Here is a 14,004-nt window from a genome sequence, read left to right as displayed (position 1 = left end):
AATCTCTCTTCTTTTCTTGGCTTCTGTCAAAGTGGCTCTTCACGGTTTCCGCACATGTATTGAATTTTCTGGATGCAGCTGACAAACCATAAAAAGGTGCCAGGATTCATCAAACTCAGCTGCACATTTTGGTGCTCGAAAGACCATGGAGTGCGCCTCCGGGGGTGAAGTCAAACTCTTGGAGAATCACAGCCTTTGCTGTGGCTGCAGAGACCAGTAAACTGACCTTGGGGCACAAGCCTGGGCAGTGTGGATGAAGGTCCTGGGCTGCCCAGATGACAAAACCTCACTCTTGGACTCTCTGACGTGGTCCAAAGGAAAGCAGAGCAAGATGTTTGGCATCAGCTGGGCTGTAGGAGTTGCTGGAAGTAGGTGTACAAGGCTCCATCCAACCGCCTTAGGGACTCCATTCCAGATTTGTGTTGGCTTCACTCCGTAGCCTTTTCTTCTCCCGAAGATAACCCGCAAGGCAGAGGAGGTTTAGGATCAAAGTTTTCCTTCTCTTAGTTGGGCTCCCTTCCCAGGTGGACCAACCCCATCTGCTCCTCTCTTCTCTCTGAAGCATAGGGAGTAACCACCAATCTGACTGTGGGACCTACTCTTGGTATCTTCTGCTCAATGTGCTGAAACTAGTCTTAGCATGGACGGGGAAGTCCCTGACTCATTGAGGGTTTGAGACTTGTTGGCTCTTCTCACCTGGTTTAGCTAGTCAGTCAAAGCCGTTCCCAGGATTGTGGCCGCTGTCTCATGCGGACAGCTTCTAGGAGCCACAGGTGAGAGTGGAGTGCAGGATGGGGACCAAACATGGACAAACCATCCCAGAAGGAGCAGGATGTGTCCCCCACCAAGGGTACTATCACCCCACACACCCCACAAGGATGAATACTCATAATTTAAATACACAATAAAAGAGTTCCACTAAGATTTTAAAATAAGCATCCGTATTGAACATGTGCACAAAGCAATCCCATTCAGACATGATCACAACAGAGCAATTTTTATGTTGTCTAAGAGGAGGACATTTCCCTCTTTCTTTTAGGGTCCGGTGTGCTTTGAAGATGTCGCTGTTCGTTTCACATACGAGGAATGGGTGTTGCTGGATCCTGACCAGAGAGCTCTGCATAAGGAAGTCATGGAGGAGAATCATGGGATCCTGGACTCTCTCCGTAAGGCTCCCTGTTGGATCATGATATCTGTTTTGAAATTCCATGCGTTGCTCTATGTGACGAACCGCCAATATTTTGATGCAGCTGAATGGAGGGGCATCAACTGTTTTCTCTGTGAATATTCTTCCTCCACTTATGCCTTTTTAAACATTGACCAAGCTGGTCTTAACTAACCAGGCCTTCTTAAATGTAGGCTTCACAGTCTGGTATTTATATGCACAGAAGTTGCCCCAGGTCGTTTGACTCTTAAATGTTCTTTGATTCAGAATATTACAACTTGTTCAGTTTCTGTTAATTGGTTCTCGCGGGAAACTTGCAGATTCTAGCTTCGCACAATTAACTCAAGGCAGTGTCAATTTACTCTTGGCAGAAAGCCCAGGTCTGCTTGACCTAGAAACTACTTACTCTGATTGGTTAACGACCAGCACTCAACTCTGTTATCAAGGGATTGTTAGCTCAGTTTGGTGTGAGGTGTTGTTAGGAGTAGAAGTGCTGTGTATGGTTTTGAGAGAGAGAAAGAGAGGATTTATTTTGCTTTGTTTTGTATGCAGAAACTCTGCTGGTTTTATTTTTCCTTTTTTAATAAATCCTGTAAATAGCTATTCTGAGTCTAGCTGACTAGTCATTACCGCCTCAACTAGCTTCTTCACTGTGCAGGAAAACTCTGCTACGTTTGGGCTAAAGCCAATAGGGCTATGCCTGACACTTCAGTTTAGTCCTGCTGGCCACATGACCTGGACAAACGCCGGCTCCCTGGTCCTGAAAGCCAGATGAGTGCTGCAACCCCACAATCACCTTTGACTGGACTTAACCGTCCAGGGGTCCTTTACGTTTGCCTTTATTACAGTTGTAGAAAATAATCTTCTTATGAATGCCCTTGTTACTTCTCTGAGAAACGAAGCTGGAGTTAGAGAATCTGATTGAAGAATCTTCTCTTCTTTCATTGCATTCCTTTGTTAATTCAGAGTGTTAAATTTGGATTGCCATCCATTCTGGATATGAAAATGTCCCCCCCAAAAAAATCCAAGAATATAGCTCGCTTTCTGTTCCTCAGACATAGAATATTCTGCCAGCTTTAACTTTTCAATGATAGTGAAAATTCTGTCACATGAATCTGGCAATCTTTCTTTTAAGTTTCTTATTAAATTGCGATGAAATATTGTAAATCCATAAACTTTCTTTACATTTTCAAGAACTTCTCTGGGGGTGAGACATCTACCTCAATACATAGTATTACTTCAAGTCTGTCTAATACTTTTCTCAGTCTCCTAAAGGTAAAGGGCCCCTGACCATTAGGTCCAGTTGCAGATGACTCTGGGGTTGTGGTGCTCATCTCGCTTTATTGGCCGAGGGAGCCAGCGTACAGCTTCCGGGTCATGTGGCCAGCATGACTAAGCTGCTTCTGGTGAACCAGAACAGCGCACAGAAATGCCGTTTACCTTCCCGCCGGAGTGGTGCCTATTTATCTACTTGCACTTTGACATGCTTTTGAACTGCTAGGTTGGCAGCAGCAGGGGCCGAGCAACGGGAGCTCACCCCGTCACAGGGATTAAAACTGCCAACCTTCTGATCGGCAAGTCCTAGGCTCTGTGGTGCAGCCCACAGCGCCACCCACGTCTCCTATTCCACTGTAAAATTTCCTCTAACCATCCTAAAAAAAAATTCTTCTTTTTAATCTGCTTTTAAAAATTATTTTTGAGAGAATAATTAAGAGAACGGTGGCATCCAGTGGTCAAAATATTAACATCAGTGTCTGAGAGAGAACCCTTTTTCTGCGGTGTTTATATGCATGGAGGCTGCCCCAGGTTGTCTGACCCTTTAAAAAAATATAGCTCTTTTTCTCTCCAAGAAAAGACTGCGCAAGATTCTCTGTTTAGAGTTTAAGCAGAACACATTATATTACTTGATATACTAAGACACGTTTACATATGCTTATAACCAGTTTTATATATATATATATATTGATTTTGATTATTTATACATTTATTCCATTCAAAACAAAAAAAATTCCTTCCAGTAGCACCTTAAAGACTACCTATTTCTTCCATTCATTATTCAAGACATAATAAGCTACACACAAAACCCCAAAATAATTCAACATCAGATAATTCTGCTACATTAAGTCTTAAGAGTGACTTACGTGTGCTTCTATCTATATGAGACTTTATGGACTTATTCTGAGGCACATAGCAGCATAAAACAAGCAGCAGCTGCTCTCACAGAAAATCTCTCTCAGTTGACAGTTGAGAACAGACCTAACTGAAAAAAGGGCCTCCTGGAATCCCAGTCACCCTTTCCACAGCATTTTAGAGGCAACATTCACACACAGAGTTGTTAGGGAAGTTGAGGTAACTTCTGTCAGGTTTTAGGTTTTTGTTTTAGCCTCTGCCCACCCATTTTTCAAAGAGAAGACCAATGTTAGAGTTGGAGTAGATTTCATGATTGTGGCAAATCCATCCTAGAAAAGAGCCAGACTTTTTAAACCTCTGGTTCCCATAAATATGTCCGTCTTTGCTGGGCCCGGGGGTACCCAGCGAAACGCAGTCCAGGTCCGGTCCAGAATCCAAAGGTTCCGCTGTGAGTCAGTCCGACAGGGCCAAGGCAGGACACGAGGCAGGAAACCAGGCAAAGACGCAGATCTGACACACAGATCTGACACACAGCAATGTTGCTCCCACAATCTGGGGTGGGGTCCGACAGCCTTTCATCTTTGTCAGGGTAGCAACCGGTCCTGACCCCCTGGTGACTCACCTCCTTGTCTTGCCAGAGGGCGAGCACTCCTCCTGCGAGTACTCGGGTCTCTCCTCTCAGACCTTAGCCTCTGCAGCTCAGGAGATGCCGGTGGGTTACTAGACCCAGTGGCCACCTCAGCCTCCCCTGACCAAACTGGTAGTGGGGCAGCTGTAAGTGATGGCCCAGCTGAAGGCAACGAGGGAATCCCTGCATCTGGAACCAGGGCAGCCTCAGGCCCCTGACCTGGCCCAGCTGGTGTTTGTTGCATAGGAACCTGTGCAGATTGGGACTTCAGGATCAGGCCCCAGGCTTGGTTCAGATGCTGCCTGAGGCAAAGGATCTGGTGCAGACTGAGACTCCTCTGGCTCCAAGTCCGAGCCAGAGTCCCAGGCTATCACACTGTGAATGCTGTTCAACAAAGGTCATGACCTCTGTAGAAAGACCCCACAACTTCCATTCTTTCTCTTTCACAAACATTCATTAGCATTGTTTAATAATTGGGGGCTCCGTTTCTTCCTGAGGATCTAATTAGTTTCTCTCTTCATTGTAGTTGGTGGTGGATTGGAAATGAAGAATGGAGGAGACCACAACACAATCCACACAGTGGAGAAGCCAAATCAAGATTGGGAGTGTGGAGAGAGCTTCAGTCAGAGCTCCCGTTCCCATCAAAGAAAGCACACTGGGAAGAAAGGCTATCAGTGCTCAGAATGTGGGAAGAGCTTCACTCGTAGTGCCACTCTCACTTCCCATCAAAGAATTCATACTGGAGAGAAACCTTATCACTGCTTGGAATGCGGGAAGAACTTTAATACAATTCCAAACTTCCATCGACATAAAAGTATTCACCGTGAGGAGAAATCCTATCAGTGCTTGGAATGTGGAAAGGGATTCAGGTGGAAGAGTAGTCTCGATTCCCATCAAATAATTCATACAGGTGAGAATCCCTATCAGTGCTTGGAATGTGGGAAGAACTTTAACAGAAGCACAAGCTTCCATCGACATCAAAGAATTCATCGTGCGGAGAAACCCTTTAAATGCCAAGAGTGTGGAAAGAGCTTCAGTCAGAGTACGAAATTCGTTGCCCATCAAAGAACTCACAGTGGGGAGAAACCCTATAAGTGCTTGGAATGTGGGAAGAGTTTCAGTCAGAGGGTGAATCTCACATCCCACCAAATAATTCATACAGGGGAGAAACCTTTTCAATGCCTTGAGTGTGGAAAGAGCTTTAGTCGCAGCTCCCATCTCACTTCCCATCAAATGATTCATACAGGAGAGAAACCCTATAAGTGCTTGGAATGCGGGCAGAGCTTCATCCAGAAGGCAAGGCTCACTTCCCATCAAATAATTCACAGTGGGGAGATACCATTTCGATGTCCAGAATGTGGAAAGAGCTTCACAAGGAAGGAAGGTCTCATGCTCCATCAAAGAATTCATACAGGGCAGAAACCATTTCAGTGCTTGGAATGTGGAAAGAGCTTCAGTCGGAACTCCTATCTCACTTACCATCAACGAATTCATACAGGGGAGAAACCATTTAAATGTCAAGAATGTGGAAAGACCTTTAATCATAAGGTAAGTCTCACATCCCATCAGAGAATTCATACAGGGGAGAAACCATATCAGTGCTTGGAATGCGGAAAGAGCTTCAGTCACAGAGCCAATCTCACATCCCATCAAAGAATTCATACAGGGGAGAAACCCTACGAGTGCTTGGAATGTGGAAAGAGCTTCGGTCAGAGGGTGCAGCTCACTTCGCACCAAATAATTCATACAGGAGAGAAACCGTATGAGTGCTTGGAATGTGGACAGAGTTTCAGCCAGAAGGCGAGTCTCACTTCCCATCAAAAAATTCATACAGGGGAGAAACCTTATCAGTGCTTGGAATGTGGGAAGAGCTTCAGGACTACCAACCATCTCACTTCCCATCAGGTGATTCATACAGGGGAGAGACCATATAAGTGCTTGGAATGTGGAAAGAGCTTCAGTCACAACCACAATCTCACTTCCCATCAAAGAATCCATACTGGGGAGAGACCTTACCAGTGCTTGGAATGTGGAAAGAGCTTCAGTTGGAAAGAAGGTCTGAATTCCCATCAAACAATTCACAGCGGGGAGATACCATTTCGATGCCAAGAATGTGGAAAGACTTTTAGAAGGAGGGCAGGTCTCATGGTCCATCAAAAAACTCATACACAGCACGAACCGTGTTAGAAATGGGGAAACAGCTTCCCTTCCAAGAGGAGTCTAGCTTCCAATGAAGAAATCCATACAGAGTGAAAGCAGATCAGTGCTTGAAATGTAGGAAAGGCTTTAATAAAAGCACATACTTCCATCAACATAACATTAGTCACCGAGGGCAGAAACTATTTCAGTGCCATCTCAGCACATGAAATGTGGAAAGAGGTTGATTAAGAGGGCCAGTGTCATCGCAATAGGTATATATAGGATTTAATTTGGGGAGGCTTTGATTAGTATGTGGGCAAGGATTGGAAGAATGTTCTTGTCATTCAGCAACAGAACTTGACCAGGGGGCATTTTTGTCAGTGTCTCATGTATATTCCTCAAGCAGGTGACCTTGTTCTTCTTGCCCAACTGAAGTGTGGAAGAAATAAGGAGTGTGTGTTGAGTTAGACTGGCATCCGACACTCTTCCCTGTGCCTCTGAGCCTTTGGACTTCTCCCTGGCTCCAAGCAGAGTTCCGCAACAGCGGTATGTGCCTTGTGTGGGTGCAATAAATAACAGTCCATACGCAAGCTTCTTCCTAATCTAAGAAGCTTTAATTTATGTACAGCATAGCAAAATAATTCATCCGGGAGAAACAGCGGACATCCTCCTGTTCGCCAGCGGAAAACGAAAGTAACTCACACACAAAGAAACATTCCCATATGTGAACAAGCCACACTTCAGTAGACAGGGACGATACACAGAACTGTTTAACCTGCAAGTTCTGATTTTCCTCACACCCCCTCTTGTCCTGCATACTGAGGGAAACTGTAAGTACAACTACTTACCCCAAAAACAACCCTTCACAGAACTCCCCATGACACTGGAAGCTCTAAGGTTTAGTGAGTGAACCCATCTGCCAGGTTCTCCTGGCTTGGACAGTACTTCAGCCGCACCAAGCCTTCCTGGACACTTTGACGCACATTCTGGAAACGTATGTCCAAATGTTTGGTTCTGGACTTGACTCTGTCAACTTCAGACAGGGTTGATTGTCTTCCCAAACAATAATGGGCAAGCAACGATCCCCACAGATCTCTTGGACCAAACACGGGTAGAACTCCAATTCCCTACACAATGAGACAACGCACTGAACTCAGCTTCAGTAGAGGAAAGCGCAATAAGACTTTGCTTTTAGGACTTCCACCCAACTAGAGATTCCCCAAACTTCACTACCAACTCAGACACTGATTTCCTGTCTCCAAGATTTGCCCAATTGCTGTCAGTGCAGTCACCTTCAGCTGACAATGTGAGGCAAAAATATTTGGTATCCTGCAAATACCTCAGCACTCTCTTGAGGCCAAGCCAGGCACTCACACTGGGCTTTATAGCCTCCCTTCTGAGCAGATTCACAGCAAACGCTATGTCAGGTCTGCTCCACTGGGATAGATACAACAGACTCCCAGCGCTGACTGAAAAACCTCAGGGTTTTGGCACTCAGAACGATCCCCAAGCTGACCGTCCTTCACATAGCTCTTCTCCATGGGCGTTCTGACCCCTGCACAGTCAGACATCCTGAACTTCGCAAGCAACTGCTCAATCTTGCCTTTCTGACTGAGCAAAAAACTTCCATTCTCAGATCTGTCTATCTGAACTTCTAGGTAAACCTTTCCTGGACCAAGGTTTTTGAGCTTAAAATGCTTCCCAAGCTCTTTGGCAAAACCTTGCACCTGTTTCCCTGTCTGTGGCACATGTATGATGTCATCCACAAACACCAAGACCAGCTCCTGCGTATCTTCTGACCCCTTCAGGTACAGGCAGCTGTCTGCAAGACTTCTCTGGAAACCCATGCTTTCCAAAGCATCATTCAGACACGTTTGAATTTCTGGCCAATTGTTTCAAGCCATAAATGGACTTGTGCAGTTTCCACACAACACCTGGCTCATTGCCCTCAAACCCTGGAGGAGGTAGAATGTACAGATCCTTCTTCAGGTCTGAGTTCAAATAAGCCACATCCACATCAAAGTGGTACACTTGGTGCCCTCTTTGTTCAGCTGCTGCTAAGAGCATGTGCAGAGTTTCACTCCGGGAAGTAGGAGCATACACTTTGGTGTAATGCAGCCCCTTCCACTGTGTGAATCCTCTGGCTACTAGCCTAGTCTTGTACTGTGGTTCTCCAGTTGCTGTGGGCTTAATCCTGTAAACCCAGCAACAGCTCACGCCCTGCTCACAGAACTCAGCACTCCTGCTGACTAGAACCCTTGACTGATCGCCTTCTGGGTAGGCTAATCTCCACCCTTTGTCCCAGGTTCGTACCCCCAAAAGATCATTTTCCGGGACCTTGGGTCACCCTTCCTGCATTGGGCCTTTGGCACAAGAACCCAAGCTTCACACCCAAAACGCCAAAAGTGCTGTCCCTCTTCCAGTCAATGGAGAGACAGCAGGTGGCAAGTTAAAAAGTGGTTATTCAAAGGTGCAGGAGTGAGTCTTTGTTTTGATATCTCCAAAAGGACCCAAAACAAAGAATGCATAAAGCTTTTATACAACTGTAGGAAACACACCAATGGTTGCATGGAGAAGACATGCAGAAGTCAGGAATTTATTCTCCTTGTCTACAGGGCAGTTGCTTCCTGACCCTTATCTTGAGCTCAGGCCAGGTGTAAGTGGTATTGAGGTTGCAACCGGGGAAACATTTTGCTGTTTCAGCAACTCTAGATGCGTTGTGGTGGTGACTGTGGGTATGAAGTTATGCCAACCTGGTACTCAGCTGGGTGTGTGATGTGCCAGCTTCCGGGTTACGGCTTTCAGGTATTGTCATGCCTCCCAGGTATCATTCCCCTCCCCCTTTGAAGGACGTACCAGTGTCAGTACCTGGACTGGTGTAAACGGAGGGTTTCGAGGGATATTCAACAATATGCGGAAGCAGATCCAATTCACAAGGAGTAACAACAACCCTCTTGCTATGCTTGTTAATGGTGCTTTAACCCTTTTTCGTGTTAGGACAAAAGAAGAGAGGGAAAAAGATTAATGGAAGGGGAGGAAATATTAAAGGATTTCTGGTGCTCTGTCCTGCAGCAAAACACATTATTCAGTCATTCAGATCCAAGTGTTCTCTAAACCAGTAAATCCAGATATTACAAGTTCCTTTTCTCTTTCACACGGAAACTCCACAAGAAATGGAAATCCTTAATAACTGTCAGTGATGATTTGTCTCTAATTAAGCATGTTAACTTTGTCATTTGAACCAACCCCTATAGTTTCATCAGCCATTCCTGGGTCGGACTGTATCTTTGCATCTTTGTGTATATAGCATTCTCGCTGCTGTAATCCTGTTTTGAAGTAATCTTTCATAATCCTTTTTCTAATTGTGTGTCCAAAAAGAGTCCTGGTGTCAACTGAATATTAACTTTTAAAATCTGTATCAATGTATGCAAGTGTCCCTTATTTGAAGGGACAGTCCCTTATTCCAGCGCCATGTCCCGCTGCTGTCCCTTATTGATGGATGTCCCTTAAATGTCCCTTAAATGATGTCCCTTAAATTTCAAAGGAAGCAGCTCCACTCCCTCCCTCCCTGCCGGCCAGGGAGGAGGGAGGCTCCAACTGTGTTGCTTGGCTGTGTTGCTCACCCAATAAGAAGTCTAAGAACGACTGGGGGGTGGAGCTTGCATGCCTTGTGTGTGGCTAGTTCATGCAAGCTGAGGGGTTTTTTGAATGCTGGACACCATTTTGTTGCACGTGCTGCTGCAAACTTTGCAGTGCAAAGCCAGGCCGGGGAGCCATCTTAAGTTGAGGCTGCATAGGCCTTGTGGTGCATGTGATTCAGATTCTAGTCAGTTGAACCTCTGGTTACAAAGTTGGTTTGACAGTGTTTTTGAAGCTACCCAGCATGAGTTTGACCAGACTGCAGGAGGACAGGAAGACTGGAGTGCCTGGAACAGGTGAGGCTGCAGGTCCCTTATTTTCAAGGCTGCTGGTCCCTTATTTTCAAATCTGTAAATTGACAGCTATGATGTATGTATTTGAATCTAATATATATTTTAGCCGTTTTACATGTCCATCCAGCTTGATAAAATGTCCCTTTGTGTTCTTGGCATTCCTAGCAAACATTTGAAACATCTTTATACATTCTGAAAAAGTTTTCCAGGAGTTAAATACCAGCAACATCACTTTATGAAAAATCTCTTTGAGATCATAACAAAATGTAAATTTTAACTCCTTAGTCCACTTAGGTTCTCAGTGTTCTTTCCATATATTATAACCAGAGTTTGTGCCCCTTTCGTTAATCATGCATTCTTTCACCTGTTCTTCAGTCTCAAATTTCAGCAATGGTTTATACATTTCACATCATCTGTGCACTCTGGAGTTTCAAAGTCTGTCCTTTCTTGCTCTATACCATAATTTTTTTTATCCAGTTTAATCCTCTCTACTAACCACAAATGAGGGAACCTATCAAGATTGTAAACTCAGCAGTGGACAGAAGATTGGAGAAGATCAGTCTACATCCCAATCCCAAAGAAGGGCAGTGCCAAAGAATGCTCCAACTACTGCACAATTGCACTCATTTCACACGCTAGCAAGGTTATGCTTAAAATTCTACAAGGAAGGCTCAAGCAGTATGTGGATCGAGAACTCCCAGAAGTGCAAGCTGGATTTAGAAGAGGCAGAGGAACCAGAGACCAAATTGCAAACTTGCGCTGGATTATGGAGAAAGCTAGAGAGTTCCAGAAAGACATCTACTTCTGCTTCATTGACTATGTAAAAGCCTTTGACTGTGTCGACCACAGCAAACTATGGCAAGTTCTTAAAGAAATGGGAGTGCCTGATCACCTCATCTGTCTCCTGAGAAATCTCTATATGGGACAAGAAGCTACAATTAGAACTGGATATGGAACAACTGATTGGTTCAAAATTGGGAAAGGAGTACGACAAGGCTGTATTTTGTCTCCCTGTTTATTTAATTTATATGCAGAATACATCATGCGAAAGGCCGGGCTGGATGAATCCCAAGCTGGAATTAAGATTGCCGGAAGAAATATCAACAACCTCAGATATGCAGATGACACAACCTTGATGGCAGAAAGTGAGGAGGAATTAAAGAACCTTTTAACGAGGGTGAAAGAGGAGAGTGCAAAATATGGTCTGAAGCTCAACATCAAAAAAACGAAGATCATGGCCACTGGTCCCATCACCTCCTGGCAAATAGAAGGGGAAGAAATGGAGGCAGTGAGAGATTTTACTTTCTTGGGCTCCATGATCACTGCAGATGGTGACAGCAGCCACGAAATTAAAAGATGCCTGCTTCTTGGGAGAAGGGCAATGACAGGCCTAGACAGCATCTTGAGAAGTAGAGACATCACCTTGCCAACAAAGGTCTGTATAGTTAAAGCCATGGTTTTCCCAGTAGTGATGTATGGAAGTGAGAACTGGACCATAAAGAAGGCTGATCGCCGAAGAATTGATGCTTTTGAATTATGGTGCTGGAGAAGACTCTTGAGAGTCCCATGGACTGCAAGAAGATCAAACGCATCCATTCTTAAGGAAATCAGCCCTGAGTGCTCACTGGAAGGACAGATCGTGAAGCTGAGGCTCCAGTACTTTGGCCATCTCATGAGAAGAGAAGACTCCCTGGAGAAGACACTGATGCTGGGAAAGATGGAGGGCACAAGGAGAAGGGGGAGACAGAGGACGAGATGGTTGGAAAGTGTTCTCGAAGCTACAAACATGAGCCTGACCAAACTACGGGAGGCAGTGGAAGACAGGAGGGCCTGGCGTACTCTGGTCCATGGGGTCACGAAGAGTCGGCCACGACTAAACGACTAAACAACAACAAAATAAAGATTGTAACCGTCCATTATGAATTGCTCCCTTGCTTTCCTGTGAAAATCCTGTGAACTCAGTTCCGGCACCTCTTTTTCTGGAAAAATAGCACAGGTAATGCCAAAATACTTTACTTCACCCCCCCCCCCTAAGGTTGAGCTTCTCTCTTACCTCCCAGGTCCTGCTCCACAAAATATAACCCATAATCTTTAAAAAGAATTAAATACAGATGGTTGTTTATGCAGCTTAGTGAACAGTTGCAAGGATATATTTTTGCAATATCAACAGTCCCATCTGAAAGGAAGACCAGGATAGAGAACGGTCCTCAAAACAACCACATGAAATCAAAATAAAATATTTCAGAAGTTCTTGAAAGGATGTAGCATTGCTCCAGAGACAGAGGCCACGATGCTGGGCTTTGCTGCTTCCAAAGACGAGTCTGGCAGATCACCGTCTCGGCGCCTGGACTGGGACACACAGCTTCTAAAATGGAATTAAACAACCATCGCAGAAATCTTATCACACCCGTTAACCTGCTTAGTTATAGGCAGCCCAGTTCTTCAGGTCAAGAAATCTGAAGTTGGGGGACCTGGAATGCCACTGAGACTGTACACACCCTACATTTGAAGCAAAACACACCCATACTTGAATGTATTTTAAAGTTGTGTTTCTTAAAATGTTCCCTTTATGTGTCTTTGTTATGTTCCTTTGGTGCAGTGTTGCTACTTCCGTATCAAAGCATAATATATTTTAAGATGTAATGTTAAGAGTAGAAATGCACGATTTCATCCACAGTGATCTGCACTTCTAAAGTATCATAAATGTCGTTTGTCTGGAGAATTCAAGGAGGCGAGGAAATCATTAACCTGCTTGCACGAGTTTAATGTTGTTTGGAGACTATAACTCCCAGGAATTTCATATTAGCTATGTGTTTGTGTGTGTTCAGCACACAGAATTGTAGGTGAGGTGGAATAAAATGTGTCCCAGGAAATTCACTTTGACTTCTTACTCATTGTTTCAAATGTGAGTTCACTTCCAGATGAGAATAGACCCAGTGCCGGATTTATGTACAGTGGTACCTCTGGTTACAGACGCTTCAGGTTACAGACTCTGCTAACCCAGAAATAGTACCTTGGGTTAAGAACTTTGCTTCAGGATGAGAACAGAAATCGTGCTCCGGTGGCGCAGCGGCAGCAGGAGGCCCCATTAGCTAAAGTGGTGCTTCAGGTTAAGAACAGCTTCAGGGTAAGAACAGCTTCAGGTTAAGAACGGACCTCCGGAACGAATTAAGTACTTAACCTGAGGTACCACTGTATAGGCTAAGCAGGCTGAAGCCTAGGGCCTCTAAATCTAGGGGGCCTCCCTAGCCCTCCCGCCCCTCAGCAGGCAGTCTCTCCTCTCCCCAAACTGCAAACCCAAGATTTCATGCGAGGGCAGGGCAACTTGGGCCCAGCAACTGTGAGACTCAGGGCCAGCCAGTGTGGCCCAGTTGAAACTCTGCAAAATCTTAGAGATGTAAATTGGTGTGCTAGGCCATTTTCACAAGGTCAGCAAAGCCCTTCAGAAATCAGGCCTGTTATTGAGTTCTTGTACAAGTTTGTACAGTTCACTTCTGGATTTTTGCAACCAATCTGTAACTAACTGACTTATATGTTCAAATCTTTTCAATTTCAATTGTTCTACTTCTATGAGCAACTCTTTATCAGTTGCCCACCCACCTTTTCGCATTAACATTTTTTAGGGATATTGCTTCCATTGGGGAAAGCCATTATGGTGTCTTCTGTTCTAATAGGTTTTTATTTTTTTCACACACACCATAAGTAGTTTTTCGTGCCAAATGGTTCAAAAAGCCTTTATGCCATTTGGTCTTTTCATACCATAAATATGCATGCCAACCAAATCTATTATCGTGACCCTCAAGGTCTAAAATATCTGTATTTCTTAAACGTTATCCATTCCCTTAGCCAGCAGAGACAAGATGCCTCATAATATAATTTCAAATCCAGCAGAGATTATCTTTTGATCCATAAAGTCAAACAGTGCTGTTGTTGTTGTTGTTGTTGTTGTTGTTGTTGTTGTTGTTGTTGTTGTTGTTGTTGTTTTATGTTCCTTTGGTGCAACGTGATTT

General features: G+C 44.6%; 1 protein-coding gene across 3 annotated transcripts in view; it reads left to right on the top strand.

Moving 5' to 3' along the window:
* LOC114592538 (uncharacterized) overlaps positions 1–14,004 on the top strand; it is a 32,996-nt gene that overhangs the window by 1,165 nt on the left and 17,827 nt on the right. Inside the window, exons 4-5 of one of the 3 annotated variants that reach the window (XM_077923111.1) lie at positions 1,040–1,166; positions 4,450–5,683. The exons of 1 other annotated variant lie outside the window; for it this stretch is intronic. In XM_077923111.1, the coding sequence (XP_077779237.1) occupies positions 1,040–1,166; positions 4,450–5,683 (1,361 nt within the window). Of the gene's footprint in view, positions 1–1,039; positions 1,167–4,449; positions 12,872–14,004 lie in introns of those variants that run through there. One more of the 3 variants, XM_077923109.1, reaches the window with a different exon arrangement.

The sequence above is a fragment of the Podarcis muralis genome, chromosome 2 (assembly GCF_964188315.1).
Source record: "Podarcis muralis chromosome 2, rPodMur119.hap1.1, whole genome shotgun sequence".
Lineage (NCBI taxonomy): Eukaryota > Metazoa > Chordata > Lepidosauria > Squamata > Lacertidae > Podarcis > Podarcis muralis.
The sequence above is the reverse complement of the archived record's forward strand: the minus strand, read 5'-3'. Positions and strand labels throughout refer to the sequence as shown.